Here is a 20,452-nt window from a genome sequence, read left to right as displayed (position 1 = left end):
TCTGAGCCAAAGGGTCACATGACGAGAAGGCCTCGCTCTGGACAGCAATCGTGCTGCAGCATTCTGCACCAGCTGCAGGTTCCAGATCCAGCGCAAGGGATGCCCCACATGGAGGGCACTGGGGTCATCCAGCATTGAAGAAACGAAGGCGTGAGCTGCTGTGGCCAGGCTCTCCCGGTCCAGGAATGTGGAACCATCTGCAGTTGCTCAAAGGCACTTCCAGCCATTGAGTCTGCCTGAATCTCGGCTGGATCCAGAAGCAGCCCAAAGTCCCACGAGGTTCATAAGGAGAGAACCTTTGGCTTACCTTATTTACTAATAAAAATAACTGGAAAGAGACATGAGATAAATAAAATGAAAGCAAACATTCGTGGCCCCCTCTCGTGGTTTCTGTCCAAATGCCAGCATTGTGGGAGAGGCACCGTGCCTGGCAGGGCCCGGCTTGGCACCCAGGAGGGCAAAGAGGTGTCTAGTGGTTTTCAGGCCCCTTTTGCCCTAGGCCAAAAAGGCCAAGCACCCTCTGGCGGATCTGCTGGGTCTTCACCCCATAGACGAGGGGGTTCACCATGGGCGGCAGGAGGAGGTAGAGGCAGGCCAGCAGGATGTGGATATACGGAGGCACGTGGCGGCCAATCCGGTGGGTCAGGAAGGTGAAGAGGGCGGGCACATAGGAGACCAAGATGGTGCAGGTGTGGGCCGCACAGGTGCCCAGGGCCTTGGCGCGAGCGTCCCGTGACGAGAGCCGGAAGACGGCCCGGAGGATCATGGTGTAGGAGGCGGCAATGAGGCCCAGGTCCAGCACCACCACCGAGAGGGCCACGCAGATGCCATACACCCGGTTGACGGTCGTGTCGCTGCAGGCCTGCTTGACCACCGCCATGTGCTCGCAGTAGGTGTGCTGGATGACCGTTCGGAAGCCACCGGGCAGCCTCTGGAGGAGGAGGAGGGGGCAGGGCAGCACCAGGATCACGCCCCGGGCAGCCGCCGCCAGCCCCATCCTGGCCACCACCGTGTTGCTAAGGATGGCCGCATAGTGGAGAGGGTGGCAGATGGCGACATAGCGGTCAAAGGCCATGGCCAGCAAGATGGCGGACTCCACGATGGAGAAGGTGTGGATGAAGTACATCTGCACCAGGCAGGCATGGAAGCCGATCTCCCTGGCGCCTGACCACATGATGGCCAACATCTTGGGCAAAGTGGAGGTGCTGATGACCAGGTCGTTGGCGGCCAGCATGGAGAGGAAGAGGTACATGGGCTGGTGGAGACTGGGCTCCGTCTTGATGACGAAGAGGATGGTGACGTTCCCCAGCACAGTCAGGACGTACATGAGGAAGAGGGGGGTCCCAATCCAGGTGTGGAAGGCTTCCAGACCAGGGATGCCCACCAGGATGAAGGAGAACTGGCCCAGTAAGCCGGCCGTGCTGTTGAGGGCCTCCAGCGCTGCAGAAAGGAGTTGCGAGAGAGACCCACCCTGGCGAAGCTTCTGAGACCTGGAGGAAGTCACACAGCCGGCAGAGGGAGAGAGAAGGAAGTTCTGAGCTCACCTGGCTCCCACCTGCACCCTTTCAGGAGCCAGAAAGGACTATTGCCCAGCTGCTGCTAAAACCAAGGGCCCATCTAGACCGGCCTCCTGTTCTCAGATGCCCCAGTAGGAAACCCACAAGCAGGATCCGAGCACAAGGTGGAATTGTCCAACAACTTTTGGGGTGTCCTGGTTTTTACTTTTTTGAAATATGGCAGCCCTAGGGTCTCAAGCTGACAGGAGCCTAAAATTACTTTCTGGTCCATGAAGAACAGCCACACCAATTTCCTGCAGTTCTTAATGATCTACAATATATGTTTGTGTGTGTAGAAATACGCACACACAAACACACCCACCCACCCTATAATTTCCCCCTCTTTGGTCTTCTGTGGTCTTGTCTTGGCTCCCTCACCACTGCCCAACCCCTGTGGCCAAAATCATTCCTGTTCTCCCTGGATTGAATTCTGCCTCAGGGCAGGGACCTGTCCTTGAACACTTTGCAGAATGCCACCCATGCCAATGGTACAATGTAAAATAGCAGGAGTTGTGACTTTTACAGTTCTCTTTTGTGTGTGTGCATTCCCGGGGTGTGTGTGTGTGTGTGTGCAGGGGGCAGCCGCCCTCCTAAATCAAGTAAATAGATAGAAAACATTTAACTAACTGACCAATTGCATCATAGTTCTGCCCCCCACCCAACATAAAGCTTGCACCCCCAAAATATTAATAATAATAATAATAATAATAATAATAATAATAATAATAATAATAATAATAATAAAATCCTGGCTATGTCCATGTTCCTGTGCCTGTTCTATTCCAAAACACAGACTTTTTGGGACTGTGCTGCAATTATTGTTCACCTTTTCCAGCCACACGTCACATCACTGCCTTGGCTCCATCACGTTCCCTTCAGACCCTTGCGATGCCGTGGCTTCCCTTGACCAGGTCACTGAAGGCTACCAGAAGAAGAAGAAGAAGAAGAAGAAGAAGAAGAAGAAGAAGAAGAAGAAGAACCCAGAGGGTCATTTGGCCCCTGCAGTGCAGGAACCACAGCTACAGAATCACTGGCAGGTGGTCACCCAGCCTCTGCCAAAGACCTCAAGGGGTGGAGAGCTGTTGTTGATGATAGAATCACAGAATTATAGAATTGGAAGGGGCCCCAAAGAATCATCTAGCCCAACCCTCTGTAATGCTAGAATCACAGCTTGAATCCTCTCCTCTTGTATTTCCCACTCAGGACTGGGGCTGGAAGGAAAACTTCCAAGGCAGGTTGGGTGGGGCAGGAGAGGAGAGAGAATTTGTGAGGCTTCTGATAAAATGCAGTTTGTTTTTGTTTTTGCTTACCTGCAAAGACAACTCCAGCTTCAAGAAACTTAACAGTCTCCCATGTTCTGAGGCAGGGAGATTTTTTATTCTCTGTGTTGCACCACTGGCAGGAAAAGGAAGCATTTTAACCCTCACTTCATCCCTGGAAAGGTTCCAGAGCTGCCTGCAAAGAGAGGAATAAGCCAGGACAGCCATAACATCTGTCCCCTTGGAAGGAGAAATTTAAAATTGTAGAATCACAGGATTGTAGACTTGGAGGGGACCCAAAAAACCATCTAGTCCAACCCTCTGCAATGTAGGGATCACTGAGAAGGAATCTACCTTGCAAATACACCAGACTTACTGGGGAGGTGGGAGAGGAGAGCCTTGGTTGGAGGAGGCGAGGAAGTGTGGGCCCAGGAGGAAAGAAAGAAGTGGGGCAAGGGAGAGATGCAGGAGAAGGTTGGAAAGAAGGAAAAGGGAAGGGGGGAGAGGGAAACCAGAGTCGCGAGAAGATACAGAGTAAGGATGAGCTGGAGGGAGCAAGGAAGTGGATGGAGCTCCGAGAGGGGAAAGGGAGGGGACGGTGGAGGCAGATGGAGGAGGACTGGTGGGTGGGTGGGTGGATGGATGGAAGGAAGCAAACAGGAAAGAGAGATTAGCTGCCATTCCTGCATTGCAGCAACTTGGACTAGATGATCCTTGGGGGTCCCTTCCAACTCTATGATTCTGTGACAGGCAGGAGGAGAAGGAGGCTGTGCTCTGGCAGCCCCAGAAATGGCTCCCCTCCAACCAGCCATCCTGCTGCTTCTGGGTCTGGAATAAAGATCACCCTGGCCATCGTTGTTGCAGCAACAAGGAACGCAAGCAGAACATGGAGGTTTCCATAGGGAGGAACTCCGCTGCCCTGTTTTTGGTCCCCCACCCAACCCAACCAAAATTTCTCGGCTCCCTGCAGAGCCAAAATCCTCCAACATTTCTCTGGTGAAAATAGGGATGTCTTAAGGAATACTGGGGCATTCCAGGATCAAATCCGAATCTGGGACTGGCTTCTGCAAATCCAGGAGTGTCCTTGGAAAAGAGGGTCTGCAAGAGCTGATCCAGCAGACAAGCAGGTGAAAGAGAAGCCTGCAGGTTCCGGGCAGAAGGAAAGGCAGCTGTAGGAAGGCAGGAAGAAAGAGAGAGAGGGGGGTGGGGAGTCTTCAGGGTCACTTACTGCCATTGTGGCTTGGAGTGTCTGTCATGTAGGTCCTTGGCATCGGCTGCTTGGAGCTCTTGGGGTCCCCCTGGCACCCCTTATATACTGGCCTAGATCCTTGGGAGTCTGTGCCGCTGGTGACGCCTCCTTCTCCCTTTTGTGCGTAATTGCAGTTCCAGTGTGTGACTTCCTCAGGGAGAGGAGCAGCCTCTGGACCCACGAGCAGGTGCTGGATCCATCCTGCGACAAAGCTGGACATTGGCAGACTCAGGAGGGACAAATGAAAGCCCTTCTCCACACAGCACAGTGGTAAACTGCGGAGCTAGCCCCCCCCCCAGGCAGTGGATGGCTTCTGAAGAGGATCAGATGGATTCATGGAGGAGGAGGAGAGGGCTGTCAGGGGTTCTCAGGCTTGGCTGGAGGCAGCCATGCTTCTGAATACCAGATGCAGGTGTTGTAAACAAAAATCTGCCCTTATTCCCTTACGGGGTACACAAGAGTCCTTTGTAGGTTCTCCATCGGTAGGAGAAAATAACAGAGGGCAACCGGAGAATATTGAGAAGCAAAGCAGCTAGTAAGCCTGATCTTTATTAAAGCTGTTGCAAGAGGGTACTCCCCTCACACACAGGAGAGTGGGGGAGGACCTAGAACAAAGGTGTGCCTGACCTTATATAGACATTTATATTTCCCACCCTGGAGTCCAAGACCACCCCTCCACACATCATACCTACATCACAGAAGAGGCTGTCTACAACAGAAATCTGAGTGCGTTGTTTATCTCCTGACTGCCAGGTTATATGATAATGCCTTATCCGATTGCTTTTCCTGGTAGTCTGGCCATTCCTTTGAGGTGGTAATTACTTAATTCCTGAGACAATGGGAAGGTTCCCTCATCTCCCTCCCTCCAGTTTTAGGAGTCAAAATGGTTTCAGGACTGTCCTCTCAGACATGCGGCCTATACATTCATGTACGTGTTTGCTTGGTACACTTATGAACATTTATTATATATCTAAGACCTTAAAATTCTTATAGCACAGGAAACCCACTCACCTGCATTCCCAAACCTACTTAGAATCATAGGAGCTTAGATTTGGAAGGGACCCCAAGGGTCATCTAGTCCAACCACCTGCAATGCCGGAAACTCAATTTAAGAATAAATGGCAGATGGCCAATAAACTCAGCTTAAGAACCTCCAAGGAAGGAGAATCCACCACCTCTTGTGGGAATCTGTTCCACTGTCAAATGGCTCTTCCCATTGGGAATCAGAAAATTATTCCCAATGTTTAGTTGGAATCCCCATTCTTCTGGCTTGAAACCATTGGTACGAGTCTTACCCCCCCCCCCAGAGCAGGAGAAAACAAGCTTGTTCCCTCTTCCACATGATGGCGCTTGGGATATGTGAAGATGGATCTCCTCTCAGTCTCCTTTATCCCAGGCTAAACATACCCAGCTCCTTCAACCATTCCTCATCAGGCTTGGTTTCCAGACCCTTAATCATCTTGTTCGCCTCCTCTGCTCACCTTCTAGCTTGCCAACATCCTTCTTCAATTTTGCTGCCCAGAACTGGACACAGGATTCCAGGCAGGGTCTGACTAAGGCAAAATAGAGTGGGACTATGACTTCTCTTGATCTGGCTGAATAAAGTTATCCACACCCAGTATCAAACTGTCATCCAAGTCAACAGTCACGGCTGCATTTGCCTGGGACCGTCTCACCAGGAACTACGGTGGAGGAAGCCTCAACCCCTTCTGGAGGAAATAGACTTGTGTGCCCATTGCTGCTGCTGTTGGCCTCCGTCTCTCGGGAGACAATGGAGGAGGGCACCTTTGGAGGTGAGGTCAAACTGTTGGAGATCTTTGGATGGAGGACGGTAAAGGTAAATGAAGCGTTTTGGATTGTTGGAAAGGCTTCATACCAACTTAGCACACAAATGGAGCCCGGCAAGCTTCCTCTGCGCACATACCTGCTGTACGTTTTCGCTTGCTTCTCCTGTGCCATCCGCAGAGTCTCTTATCTCGCGCAACGGTGTGTGTGCATGCCAGCAATTACAGACGACAGAGTCCAGCTTCTTTCCTAATCTAGAATCTTTATTTACAAGGCATAAATTACATTCCAGGAGAGACACTCAACATTTTGCCTTCTCCTTTCTCCGGCCAAAAACGAAATAAAAACAAGATACACAAACAACAAGTATCACATTACACATTACACAGAGTCTTCCGGTGACGCTTTTCCTCTTGTGGGTGGGGCGACCTGGTTGAGCTTGTTAACTCTGAAAGCTCCAAACCTCTACAGTAAAGGAACCCCTGACTGTTAGGTCCAGTCGCAGACGACTCTGGGGTTGCGCGCTCATCTCGGTCTATAGGCCGTGGGAGCTGGCGTTTGTCCACAGACAGCTTCCGGGTCATGTGGCCAGCATGGCTAAGCCACTTCTGGTGAACGAGAGCAGCGCATGGAAATGCCATTTACTTTCCCGCCGGAGCGGTCCCTATTTATCTACTTGCACTTTGACGTGCTTTCGAACTGCTAGGGTGGCAGGAGCTGGGACTGAACAATGGGAGCTCACCCCGTCGCGGGGATTCGAACTGCTGACCTTCCGATCAGGAAGCCCTAGGCTCTGTGGTTTAGACCACAGCGCCACCTGCGTCATCTTTGGATGAAGGGTGGTACGTAAATTTAAAGATTTATGTAGTGCATAATAGATGCTGATTGGCACTTGATTAAGTTTGATAGATTTATTTGCTTCAGCACACAATGAATTTAATGGAGGGAAAGAGTGGCCTGGACAAGGCAGAGGAAAAGGAAAAGCATCATTTGCCTGCTTTTTATATGTTCTATGTTTTAAACGTTCCTGAGATCTTTTGATGAAGGGGGGTGTATCAAGTAAATAATTATTAACAACAACAACCATCCATTGTTAGTCCCTTGAATTAGCAATTAAGTATTTCTGGAAGGGTAAATGATATACTTTTGTATATTTGCATTAAAAGCATTGCAATATACTCTGAGTCAAGTGTGGATTTCATGCTCTTTATTCAGCTCATAGTAGTGAGGAATGCAGTTCCCCCAAAATGTTGCTTTATATACACTATTTACATTACATTTACATCCTAATTCCAGGATACTCCTGTAGGCCAATTGGGTTGCGGATTCACTTCCACCTGGAGCTGGATTGGGTGGCTGCTGCGGACCAATCAGGCTGCTGCATTCTGGATCCTAGCCAGTGCGATTGTTTCAGCAGGGCTAGATCTCAGGACGCGCTGCCTTGAGGGACATCTAAGAGCAGTTTGGTGGGGGGAAGGTCTCCCTTGGGAAGGGGTGGACTCTCCTTCCTTGGAGGTTTCTAAGCAGAGATCGGACGGCCATCTGCCATGGATGCTTTGGCTGAGATCCCTGCATTGCCGGGGGTTGGACTAGATGACTGACCGAACCCAAAGGGTGCTCATCAATGGCTCCTCCTCATCCTGGAGAGAAGTGACTAGTGGGGTGCCACAGGGTTCTGTCTTGGGCCCAGTCTTATTCAACATCTTCATCAATGACTTGGATGATGGGCTTGAGGGTGTCCTGATCAAGTTTGCAGATGACACCAGATTGGGAGGGGTGGCTAATATCCCAGAGGACAGGATCACACTTCAAAATGACCTTAACAGATTAGAGCAGTGTTTTTCAACCTTTTTTGGGCAAGGGCACACTTGTTTTATGAAAAAAATCACGAGGCACACCACTGTGCCTATATTGACTATATATAAAGTAATTCTCTTGAATAGGAATCAAATAAACACATTTTTTTCCACGGCACACCAGGCAACATCTCGCGGCACACTAGTGTGCCACGGAACAGTGGTTGAAAAACACTGGATTAGAGAACTGGGCCAAAGCAAACAAGATGAATTTTAACAAGGATAAATGTAAAATACTACACTTTGGCAAAAAAAATGAAAGGCTTGGCAGGGGGTTGGACTGGATGGCCCTTGTGGTCTCTTCCAACTCTATGATTCTATGTGAAAAGGATCTAGGAGTCTTGGTAGACCACAAACTTGACATGAGTCAACAGTGTGATGCAGCAGCTAAAAAAGCCAATGCAATTCTGGGATCCATCAATAGGAGTATAGCGTCTAGATCAAGGGAAGTAATAGTACCACTGTATTCCGCTCTGGTCAGACCTCACCTGGAATACTGTGTCCAGTTCTGGGCACCACAGTTCAAGAAGGATACTGAACGTACAAGCTGGAACGTGTCCAGAGGAGGGCAACCAAAATGGTCCAAGGCCTGGAAACGATGCCTTATGAGGAACGGCTTAGGGAGCTGGGTATGTTTAGCCTGGAGAAGAGAAGGTTAAGGGGGGATATGATAGCCATGTTCAAATATATAAAAGGATGTCATATAGAGGAGGGAGAAAGGTTGTTTTCTGCTGCTCCAGAGAAGCGGACACGGGGCAATGGATTCAAACTACAAGAAAGAAGATTCCACCTAAACATTAGGAAGAACTTCCTGACAGTGAGAGCTGTTGGACAGTGGAATTTGCTGCCAAGGAGTGTGGTGGAGTCTCCTTCTTTGGAGGTCTTTAAGCGGAGGCTTGACAGCCATCTGTCGGGAATGCTTTGATGGTGTTTCCTGCTTGGCAGGGGGTTGGACTGGATGGCCCTTGGGGTCTCTTCCAACTCTATGATTCTATGACGTGGTTTGCCAGCGCCAATCTGGCCATATTCCCTACAGGTGAGTTTCTTCAGGGAGTGCTTTTGCAGTGTTTAGAGGCAGGGGAGCACCATGGTTGCTTCATGTTCCCCAACCTCCTCGGAGGGAAGCCAGAGGGACCTGAGAGGACCCACTGTGCCTGAAGTGAGCTCCCTTCTGGTGCAAAATGCAAAAGTGGCAGCTCTGCTCAGGAAGGTCGAGCCACAGCACTGGGTCATATTGCCTCAATGGCAGAAAGCCTTGTAACCCTCGCTGGAGTGGGAAGCTTTCCCAAAAAAGGTAAAATAAACAATTAAAAAATAGTAACAAACCCCTTCTCACCACATTTTAAAAGGGCATCAAATTTCAATCAGCCTCGCTTCCAGTTTTGGGCGCCATTCCAGCCGGTCGGGAGCTGAAGAGCTCCGGCTCCCTTGGGAACTTCGGGGTTACCGTACCTGCACTACGGGCCCCTTAAAGCCGCGGGAAGAGCGTCCCGCGGACCGGCATTCTAGCGGGCTCCACGACGTGCCGTCCCCGCTCTCGATCGACCCTCATAAGGGGGAAAATCGAGCGAGCGAGCGAGGCTCCGGCACGGAGCTGAAGAAGCCATTGCACCCGAGGAGCGAAGCAGCGATCCCGGCGGATCTGAGCGCCCGGCTCTTTCTTGATTTGATTACAAAAAATAGAAGCTCTGTAAGTAGTAACTTCAATTTGACTTTAAATTTTTGAGAAATTCGGATTTGCAGAGAGAACGTTAAAAAGGAAGCCCGTTCTCTTGGCAGTTCTCTTGGACTGCTTTACAGATCAAGGTAATAACAAAGAGGCTGAGCCGCAGACTAGCGGGAAAAAGTTGCTGGATCTGCAGAATTTTTTTAAAAGTTGTATAAAGTTGTTTGGACTGTTATTTAAGACTTAAAAATAAGGATTTTGGCAGAGGAAGACACCGCTCGCCCTCTGGATAGGATTCCGGGTCAGTTAGCGGGCTGCGATACTTTGTTGCCATTCCTTTTTGCTACTGTTTACCAGCGGAGACATTTTAACTTGTTTGCTTGCTACAGTTACTTTTTGGGACTTTGTGGTTGCACTGCAAGGAGATTAATAGAGAACTGCCTTGGACTGTTTTAAGGATTAACTTTTCCTGACTTTTGATGAACTTTTTAAACTTTTTTGAAACTCTTGAAAGCCTAAAAGTTGAACTGTTGGGACTGCTTGGGACTCTTGGGTCTGATCTCTTTCTGTTCTCTGGATTGTATGTTTGCCACCTGGTGTTTACTTCAGGGAATGTTTGGATTTTGACTTCCTGTGAATGTCTGAGATAGTAACGGTTACAGAGGTGACCTTGAAATACCAGCTGCAGAGTACACAAGAGATGCAAGATAGTATAAGGTCCAAAGGGAAAAAAGAAGAAAAACGCAAAGCTTCACTTTCAGTAAATTTCCAGGACCAAATGACGGCAGCTATTGACAAACTGAATGCTCGTATTTTGGAACTGACAGAAAGGCTAGGGAAAGTGGGAGAAGATGTAAAAGGAACACAGGCCTCAGTGAATACATCAACAGAAAAATTACAAGCAGAAATAAAGGACTCCACCCAGAGATTGGAAAAATCTATCAGTGCAATTGAAGAGGGTGTAAGGCAAAACAGAGAGGAAATTGATAAGATTGGCAAAGAGGTCAAAGTCTTAAAAAAGGAGACGGAAGAACTTAAAGAAGTTAAAGAGAAAATTAAAGTGGTGGAGACTAAATTGGACAATATTGATGTAGAAAAAATTGAACAAATTGGATCGCAATAAAGAAGTGTGGAAGAATCTCTCGCCTTTCTGCAGCTCCGGGAGAGAGAGGTGAACCTCCGTTTGAGGGGTCTCCCAGAATTGGAGAAGGATAGTTTGAAGGACTTTATAGTAAATGAATTTTCAACATTCTGGGAGCTGGAGGAAATTGAAGTTTCAGCATCCATAGTGAAGGCCTTTAGATTTGGAACTAAAGGAAAGAAAAGTTCAAAAGTAGTCAACGATTGTTTAATAGTGTTCCAGAACAGATATCAGAGAGATCATATTTTGGATTTACACTACAAGAACAACCTGGTGGTACAACAGAAGAAAGTTATCATTTACAAAGACATCCCCAAATATTTTCTCTCCAAGAGAGGAAATTATAACGATCTGGCATCGGAATTAAGAGCAAGGAAAATCACGTACAGTTGGGAGTTCCCAGAAGGCCTAACATTTTGGTTTAAAGAGAAAAAGATAAGGATTAAATCTCCGGTGGAAAAGCAAAAATTCCTAGATAAACATCTTGAAGATTTCAAAGGCTCTTCATTAGACCCAACATTTCTATATCGAGTACCAGGGCTCCCAGGACCAGGGGGAAGAAGACCAGAAGATTCCGAAGAAGACAAGAAAGGAGAGGCCACAGGTGGAGTAGATTAGAAGATGGCTTTGAAATTGATGACGTGGAATGTTCGGGGATTGAACCAGAGGCCGAAGAGACACAGAGTATTTCATAGTTTGGAGAAGAAGAAATTGGATATAATTTGTTTACAGGAGACCCATGTAGTCCGACAACATAGAAGGATTTTACAAAACAAAAAACTAGGCCAGGAATTTATTTTGTCTGATAAAGTCAAGAAGAGAGGTGTGGTAATTTATGCAAAAGAAAAATACAGTCCAAGACAGCTATTTAAAGATGAAGAAGGGAGATACATCGCTATTGAAATTAAAGTACAAGGCGAAAAAATTTTAATTCTGGGACTTTATGCACCAAATGATGGAAAGTCAATTTTCTACAAGAAGATCCATGACTTGCTATTGGACTATTTGGATTATAAGATAGTGTGCCTCGGTGATTTTAATGGAGCAGTTTCAACATTAATGGATAGATCTCAAAGGACAAAAATTACAAATGATGGGAAACTGCCCAAAACATTTTTCGAAATGGTGGACAATTTGAATTTGGTAGATGCTTGGAGACTGAGAAATCCAACTGAAACAGAGGCAACTTATTTTTCAGAACCTCAGGGGTCATGGTCGAGAATAGATTACATCTGGATCTCAAATGAATTGACACCAAAAATACAAAAAGCAGAAATTGGTCCTAAGACTTGTTCTGACCACAATCCTGTACAATTGAATTTGAAAGTTATTTCCAAGGATTCTTTCAGATGGAGAATGGATGATGCACTGATGAGAGATGCCAAGTTGATAGAAAGAGCTGCAAAAAAGATGAAGGAATATTTTCAAATCAATTTGAATACCGAAGTAGAAAAAAGAATAGTATGGGACGCAAGTAAAGCAGTGATGAGATTTTTCCTCATAAGTGAAAAAACAAAAAAGAAGAAACAGCAAAATGCAGAAATGGAAAGACTTTTGAGATTAATTAAAAAGAAAAAGAATTAAGAGGACATCCTAAAAGGCAAAAAATACAGAAAGAAATTAAATACTTGCAGTCCCAATATGCAAAAATTTTGAACCAAGAAATAGAATGGAAAATAAAATTTATGAAACAGAGAACTTTTGATTCTGCAAATAAATGTGGAAGGTTGTTAGCTTGGCAGTTGAAAAAAAGGCAAAAAGCAAATATCATTAACAATTTGGTAGTTAATGGAAGAAGTGTGGAGAATCCAGAGGAAATCAGATGGTGTTTTCAAAGATTCTATAAACAATTGTACAAGGAAAACAAAATAGAGAAATCGGTGATAGACCAATTTCTGGAAGAAAATGGATTACATAAAGTCCCAGAAGATAAAATAAATATGCTCAACCACCCAATATCTATTCAAGAGATAGAAGAAGCGATTAACAATATGCAGATGGGAAAGGCCCCAGGACCAGATGGACTAACTGCAAAGTATTATAAATCTTTAAAAGACTGGCTATCGCAGCCTTTGAAAGAAGTCTGCAATGAGTTGTTGGAGGGAGGTAGGGCACCAGAAACGTGGAAAGAAGCCTATATAACACTGATTTTGAAACCAGATTCAGACAGGACTTTGATGAAAAACTACCGACCAATTTCGCTTTTAAATGTGGATTATAAAATATTTGCTAATGTCATGGCCATGAGATTAAGAAGAGTATTGAAGGACTATATCCACAAAGACCAAGCAGGTTTTTTACCTGGAAGACAGATAAGTAACAACGCAAGGATTATTGTGGACATCTTAGAGAAGTTGGAAAAAAATATAAATATAGAAGCAGCACTGATGTTTATTGACGCAGAAAAGGCCTTTGACAATATTTCTTGGACATTTATGAAGAAAAATTTGGAAAAGATGGGTGTCGGTCAAAGATTTCTTAATGGCATTAATGCCATTTATACTGAACAAAAAGCAAAAATTATAATAAACAGTGTGATATCGGAGGAAATTAGAGTTGAGAAAGGAACAAGGCAAGGGTGCCCTATCTCCCCTTTACTATTTATCACGGTCCTGGAGGTCCTTCTAAATACGATAAGGTCGGAGAAACAAATTAAAGGAATAAGGGTGGGAGAAAAGGAATACAAATTGCAAGCCTATGCGGATGATTTGATGTTATCCCTACAAGAACCTGAAAGCAGTGTCCCCGAAGCTTTAGAGATAATTGAATTTTTTGGTCGTGTAGCAGGCTTTAAATTAAACAAAGTGAAAATCAAAGTATTGACTAAAACTTAAACCCTTTGCAGATACAGAAATTGCAGGATTGTACCGGCCTGAACTTTGTTAAAAAAGTGAAATATCTGGGGGTCAACTTAACTCCAAATAATATAAACCTGTTTAGGGACTGTAGGGGAATGGTGTAAGATTTCCCCACCCCTCGCCTCCCGGCTCTTTCAGCCACCGGCGACCGGGGTGAGGAAAAATCCTCTTCCTCCCCTCTTACGTATCTCTTCCCAGCCTCCCGGCCGGGTCAAGGTAAATCTTTCGCTGCCACCACCCCCTGAGATTTGGAACCTGGCTGACGCCACAGGACAAAGCGCGGGGGCCACCTCTCCTGCGCTCCAGCAGACAGCCTTCCCAGCTCAAACAGAGCCACAGATATTTAACTTTTAACAGTAGAATGACCAAGTGGGTGGACTGGAATTAGCCAAGCAAACGCCAGAGCAAACAGGAGACAAGAACAAGAGTTCTTTAAAACATCTTTTAATTAGGGGTTAACGATACACAAAGCCACAATTTCCAAAAGGCAAGGTACATGCTTAAAACAAAAACATTCTGACTAGACTAGACTAGACACTTAGTTACTTAATCCCTCTCCCTAAGGCAGGGGCTGATACTTAGCTGCATTTGCGTTTGAATGAGCTGGCAAAGTCCTCAGATGTTCTTCCAAGCCATAATAGGCTAGCCAGGTGTTAGAGAGCCCTCCGACACCACAGCTCTCACAGCAGTCTTCCGGCAGTAGGTCAAGCAAAGCTCTCCCTAAGCTCGACTCCTCCGCTCCCCTCCGGCCCCCTTTTGCATCACACAGCCCAGAATAGATAAGGCTTTAGCCCACGTGGAATCCTCTATTCAGTATCCAATAGAGGACCTGGCCTCTAATCCCGTTAGCCAATCACTGCCCTTAGGTCATTATTCTCACCTGTCACAGATGAAAGGCAGCTGTGAGTCTCTGGGCCGTTACCTCCCTTATTTCTCATCCACTTGATAAACACCAGCTGGCCCTAGCCTAGTTCTCATCAGGGCCAGGGTGTCTCTCTGGAGCCAAGACTTACACACCTCCAGCAATCTACTGATTGTAAAATCCTTTAAAGGCAACCCCTTTTTACATTCCCAAAAGGGCATTTCCCGGTCACTTTCCCATGGCACAGCGATACCCACAATTCTGCTTTTCCCAGAAATCTTTGCTCCAAAACCAAAGATTTGGTCTTTCACTACAGGGACAATTACGAAAAAGTGTGGGCAGAGATAAAAAGAGACATGGAGATATGGTCAAGGTTGAAACTTTCTTTGTTGGGCAGAATAGCTGCTGTAAAAATGAACATGTTACCAAGGATGTTGTTTCTCTTCCAAGTGATTCCAATTATTGATAAACTAGAGTGTTTTAAGATATGGCAAAAGGATTTGACAAAATTTATCTGGCAGGGGAAGAAACCCAGAATTAAATTTAAGATCTTAACGGACTCTAAGGAGAGAGGAGGTTTCGCCCTGCCAGATTTAAGAATTTATTTTGAAGCAGCGGCCTTTTGCTGGCTGAAGGACTGGTTTAAGTTAGAGAACACTGGTGTATTAGATTTGGAAGGTTTTGATAATATATTCGGATGGCATGCATATCTTTGGTATGACAAGGTAAAGGCCCACAAAGCTTTTAAGAATCATATAGTTAGAAAAGCCCTATATCAAGTTTGGATGCGAAACAAAGATTTACTGGAGACAAAGACCCCTAGATGGGTATCACCTTTAGAGGCCAAGGCGTATAAAAGAACTAATATGTCTGCGAGATGGTTAAGATATGTAGATATACTGCAGCAAGAAGGTGAGAGTTTTAAGTTGAAAAGTTATGAACAGATGATAGAAGAGGTCACCGACTGGCTGCAGTATCATCAAATATATGAAATTTTTAGACTGGACAAAAAAATTGGTTTTCAAATAGAAAAATCAAAGTTGGAAACAGAGTTGATTGAACCGAACTCTAAAAACCTTTCCAGGATGTATAATTTGTTGCTAGAGTGGCATACAAAAGATGAAATGGTTAAATCTGTATGATAGACTGGGCAAAAGATATAGGACATAACATTATGATGGATGACTGGGAGAGGTTGTGGAAGGAAGGTATAAAATTCACAGCTTGTAATGCACTGAGAGAAAACATTATGAAAATGATATATAGATGGTACCTGACACCAGTGAAGTTAGCTAAGATATATCATGTTACAAGTAATATGTGCTGGAAATGTAAAAAAGTGGAAGGTACCTTCTATCATATGTGGTGGACATGCCCAAAGGTTAAGGTTTTCTGGGAGAAGATTTATAATGAACTTAAGAAAGTAATGAAAATTACATTTTGTAAGAAACCAGAGGCCTTCCTTTTGAGCATGACAAACCAGGAGATACCCAGTCAGGATAGAGTGTTTTTTATGTATGCCACAACAGCTGCTAGAATCTTATTGGCAAGAAACTGGAAAGGTGAAGAGCTCCCGACAGTGGAAGAATGGCAGATGAAGCTGATGGACTTTATGGAACTCGCTGAACTGACCGCAAGAATCCGAGACCAGAGGGAGGAGAAGGTGCAACAGGATTGGAAGAAATTTAAGGATTATTTAAAAAATCATGAAAAGTTAGATATTTGAAGCAGAATCGGCTTGCTTAATTGGCTTTAGCTGGTTGATGTTTAGATAAAAATAGTATATAAGAAGTAATGTTATGAATGGTTTTGAATATTTAGAAACGCTTAAGGGTATGCTGTTTAAGTAAAGAGTTATATATGATTAATTAGTGTTTAAAACTGTATTAAGAATAGTGGTGAATGTTAGTAAAATAGTTATAAAGTTACCAAAGTATATTAATACTGAACGCAGCTGAGAGTTCGGGGGAAGCCCCCCCCTAAAGAAGATCGGATACTAGAATGAAACAATGTTTTATTTTCTTAATGTTTCTGTTTTGGGTATGTATAAGTTTTCTTTGTTATTTTTTATGTTGCTTTTAATGTGTTTGATGTGTTTTCTTTTCCTTATGTTTTGTCAATTGTTTTTGCCTATTTGTATGTTGTAATTGTTGTTTATTGTAGAAAATAAAAAATCTTTTTTTAAAAAAAAAACAAACAAATGTCAATCAGCCAAAAGCCTGGTCCAAGTGTGTTTTTCCCTGGAGCCTAAAGCTATATAATGAAGGGGTTTTCTGCCCTGTGTATGAATTCTTTGATGGAAACCGAGAGAGGAGCTCTTCCTGAAGCTTTATCCACATCCAAGAAATCAAATGGCTTCTCCCGTATGAATTCTTTGATGGTAAGTGAGATGGTGACTCTTACGGAAACTCTTTCCACATTCCACACAATGATAGGGTTTCTCTCCTGTATGAATTCTCTGATGGGAAGTGAGATTTGAGCCACGACTGAAGCTCTTTCCACATTCCACACACTGAAAGGGTTTCTCCCCTGTATGAATTCTTTGATGGGAAGTGAGAGAGATCTTTTGACTGAAGCTCTTTCCACATTCCACACACTGATAGGGTTTCTCCCCTGTATGAATTCTCTGATGCTTAGTGAGAGAGTCGCTCCTACTGAAGCTCTTTCCACATTCCACACACTGAGGGGGTTTCTCCCCTGTATGAATTAGTTGATGAAAAGAGAGAATCTTCTTGTCACGGAAGTTCTTTCCACATTCCAAGCACTGATAGGGTTTCTCCCCTGTATGAATTCTCTGATGGGAAGTGAGAGAGGAGCTCTGATTGAAGCTCTTTCCACATTCCATGCACTGATAGGGTTTCTCCCCTGTATGAATTCTTTGATGGGAAGTGAGAGAGGAGCTGTTCCTGAAGCTCTTTCCACATTCCATGCACTGATAGAGTTTCTCCCCTGTATGAATTAGTTGATGAGAAGAGAGATTCTTCTTGTCACGGAAGTTCTTTCCACATTCCAAGCACTGATAGGGTTTCTCCCCTGTATGAATTCTCTGATGGGAAGTGAGAGAGGAGCTCTGACTGAAGCTCTTTCCACATTCCATGCACTGATAGGGTTTCTCCCCTGTATGAATTCTTTGATGAGAAGTGAGATTGGAGCTCCTACTGAAGCTCTTTCCACATTCCACACACTGATAGGGTCTCTCCCCTGTATGAATTCTCTGATGGGAAGTGAGGTCAGAGCTCTTCCTGAAGCTCTTTCCACATTCCACACACTGATAGGGTTTCTTTCCAATTAGAATTCTTTGTTGGGAAGTGGAATGGGAGCTCTGATTGCACATCTCTCCAGACACCAAATGTTTACATGGCTTCTCCTCTCTGGGGATTTTGTCGTGGTCACACTTGTTCTTGATTTCCATTTTTTCAGAATCTGCAATGGAGACAAAAAGGGATTAGAGCCCCAGGAACAAATGGAGCCCCCAGTTATGGAAGAATGCCAATTAAATGCGTTTTTAAATTGGGCCTCAAGGGTGGGATGTGCCTGGGAGGAGAGGGAGCCCCAACTACAGTGATTCTGGTAGGGGGAGGTATGGCGAGGGACAGGCAGCATAAGGGGCACATGGCCCAGGCAGTTAGTGACTTTGCCGTATGTCAGCCCCTCCTCCAACCTATGGAATTGGGCTTGTCCTATCTCCCAGCCCTCGGGTCTGCAACTGCTGCTGCTGAACACCAGGTCGGCACAGAATATAATCACCCTCATCCACGATTCAATTGTGGATGAGGAGGCTGATCTGCCTTCCATCACTGAGACCTGGGCGGGTGAACATGGTGGAGTTGGTCTTACCCAGTTGTGCCCACCTGGGTACTCAGTACAACATCAGGCCAGACTCGAGGGTCAGGGGGGGGAGTTGCTGTGATCTGTAGAGATTCTCTATCTCCAGGCTCCTGTCCAGTGGGGGGGGGAATCTAGAGTGTGTGTTCCTGGCATTGTGCAATTGGGACAGATTAGGGATTTTGCTGGTTTACCGCCTGCATTGCTGCCCAACAGTCTCCCTGCCTGAGCTGACAGAGCTAGTCCCGGAGGCGGTGTTGAGGACTCCCAGACTGCTGGTTCTGGGCGACTTCAACACCCATGCTAAGACAGAGAGACTTGTTTCTTCTCTACATCTGCAGATGAGGCAGTAGAAGTGTTGGACCAGTGTTTTGCCTTGGTAATGGACTGGATGAGAGCCAATAAACTGAAGCTCAATCCAGATAAGACTGTGGCAACTGTTAGTGTGTGCTTCCTTAGACGAGATGGGTGGGAGGTCGCCTGCTCTGGATGGGGTTATGTTGCCCCTGAAGGAGCTGGTTCATAGCTTGGGGGTCCTCCTGGATGCTTTGCTGTTGCTTGAGGCTCGGCTGGCCTCGGTGGTCCAGAGTGCCTTCCATCACCTTCGGCTGGTGGCCCAGCTACACCCCTATCTGGACAGAGATAGCCTAACTACTGTTGCCTATGCTTTGGTAACCTCAAGGTTAGATTACTGTGACATGTTATACATAGGGCTGCCTCTGAAGACAGAGCGGAAACTTCAGCTGGTGCAAAATTCAGTGGCCAGGTTGCTCACCAGAGCAAGAACGTTCCTTTTTAACCAGGCCTTTCCCTGACTTGGTCTATATCCTATGCTGGCTCTTTTTTTTATAAAAAAAATCGTTGTTTTTGTTCTGATTTTATGTATTTGATAATTTTTGTGAACTACCCTGAGACCTTTGGGTATAGGGTGGTATAGAAATGAAATGAATAAATAAATTTGTAGTAGAGGAAGAACTGAAGAGGCTGCCGGGTCGGCCGGGGGCTAGGATGACCCCCCAGGCATACGACAGGAATGATTCCAGTCTGTCTCTCCCATCAGCGTGCAGAGACAGACTGGAATCATTCCTGTCAGAAGTGGAAGCAAAAACGAACGGAAACAGAGTACTGTAAACATCCGCTCCCATGATTCCAACAATTGGTGCTGGGATGCATAACACAGATGTGTGATGAACCAATCCTACACAGTATCTGCACAGTGAGAGGAATAGAAATCCCACAGAGACTTGGGTGTATGGTTATTACCTTTGTTGTTTGTCATTATTATTATTTATTATTAGATTCTGATGGATTGTTGAATGTTGCTTTGTTTGATATAAGTTGTTCATTTTAAAGTTATTGTAGCTTTCATAGTGGATCAGATTATTAATGTTTCCATGTTTTCATACAGTCATACCTCTGGTTGCGTTTGCTGCACGTTGCATTCGCTATGGGTTATGAACGCACTGAACCCGGAAGTACCGGAACAGGTTACTTCCGGGTTTTGGCGCGCGCATGCAGAAGCACCAAATTGCACTGCACACATGCACAGATTCGGCGCTTCAGGTTGCACTCTTTTCATGTTGCGAATGGGCCTCCAGAATGGATCCCATTTGCAACCAGACGTACCACTGTATTTGTTGGAAGCCACGCAGAGTGGCTGGGGCAACCCAGCTAGATGGGCAGGGTATAAATTATTATTATTATTATTATTATTATCATCATCATCATCATCACTGCTGCTACTACTACTACCTAATATTCAATAAGCCTGGCTCTTCTCTGGGGTGGATTTTGTTTGGTCCAGTCATGACATCCCCTCCATCTCCAATGTCAGTTGAAACAAAAACAGAAAAACTGACAGAAGCTACTTATCTTTCCTAACAACTCTGAAGCTGATATTTAAGATGGCCAGGGCAGTTCAGACCAGCCCAATTGTGGTATAAAAAGGCAGAACTGCAGGAAGACTTTCCACAGAAAAGAACTGTAATTTACTGTTTATTGTGGGGGAGTTTGGTTCCCAGGTGTTGTAGGGGGCGCTTTCGAGCTCTGTGAAAATATATGAGGTTTGTCCCATAATGGCATTTTTTAATATTCCAGGCAGATAGGACGATCTCACGGGGAGCCTTACCAAGAGAGGCCACGATCCCACAAATCTCCTCCATGACGTCCTTATGCAGAGCTCTCTGGTCAGGATCCAGCAACGCCCACTCCTCGTCCGTGAAACGAACAGCGACATCTTCAAAGCAGACTGGACCCTGAAAGAAACAGGGGAATGTCCTCCTCTGAGACAGAAGAAATATCATCTGCTACACAATGCTCTCTTGTTTCCTTCCTGTAAATTGCAGTGTTGTTTTAATGTGATTCTTTTGATGCACATTTTAAAAACGGAAGCTTC

At 45.5% G+C, this 20,452-nt stretch overlaps 2 protein-coding genes across 2 annotated transcripts in view; both read right to left on the bottom strand.

The window, feature by feature from the left end:
* The window catches only part of LOC117044870, an 878,236-nt gene that overhangs the window by 319,342 nt on the left and 538,442 nt on the right, over positions 1 to 20,452 (bottom strand). The window contains 1 exon segment of the mRNA XM_033145647.1: positions 16,636 to 17,514. Within this exon segment, the coding sequence (XP_033001538.1) occupies positions 16,636 to 17,514 (879 nt within the window).
* LOC117044985 (putative olfactory receptor 52P1) lies at positions 269 to 4,284 on the bottom strand. Its single transcript, XM_033145779.1, has 2 exons — positions 4,044 to 4,284; positions 269 to 1,440 (listed from the first exon to the last, which is right to left on the bottom strand). Exons 1-2 carry the CDS (start codon positions 4,282 to 4,284, stop codon positions 470 to 472), a joined length of 1,212 nt encoding a protein of 403 aa, XP_033001670.1. The 3' UTR covers positions 269 to 469.

Source organism: Lacerta agilis, chromosome 4 (genome assembly GCF_009819535.1).
Source record: "Lacerta agilis isolate rLacAgi1 chromosome 4, rLacAgi1.pri, whole genome shotgun sequence".
NCBI lineage: Eukaryota > Metazoa > Chordata > Lepidosauria > Squamata > Lacertidae > Lacerta > Lacerta agilis.
Note: the sequence above shows the minus strand (reverse complement) of the source record. Positions and strands in the feature narration are given on the sequence as shown.

Coding starts and splice junctions, on each gene's coding strand:
- LOC117044985 (XM_033145779.1), bottom strand. CDS start 4,284: ATGTCCAGCTTTGTCGCAGGATGGATCCAGCACCTGCTCGTGGGTCCA. Junction 1,441..4,043: donor CACTCCAAGCCACAATGGCA/GTAAGTGACCCT, acceptor TCCTTTCTGCAG/CGCTGGAGGCCCTCAACAGC.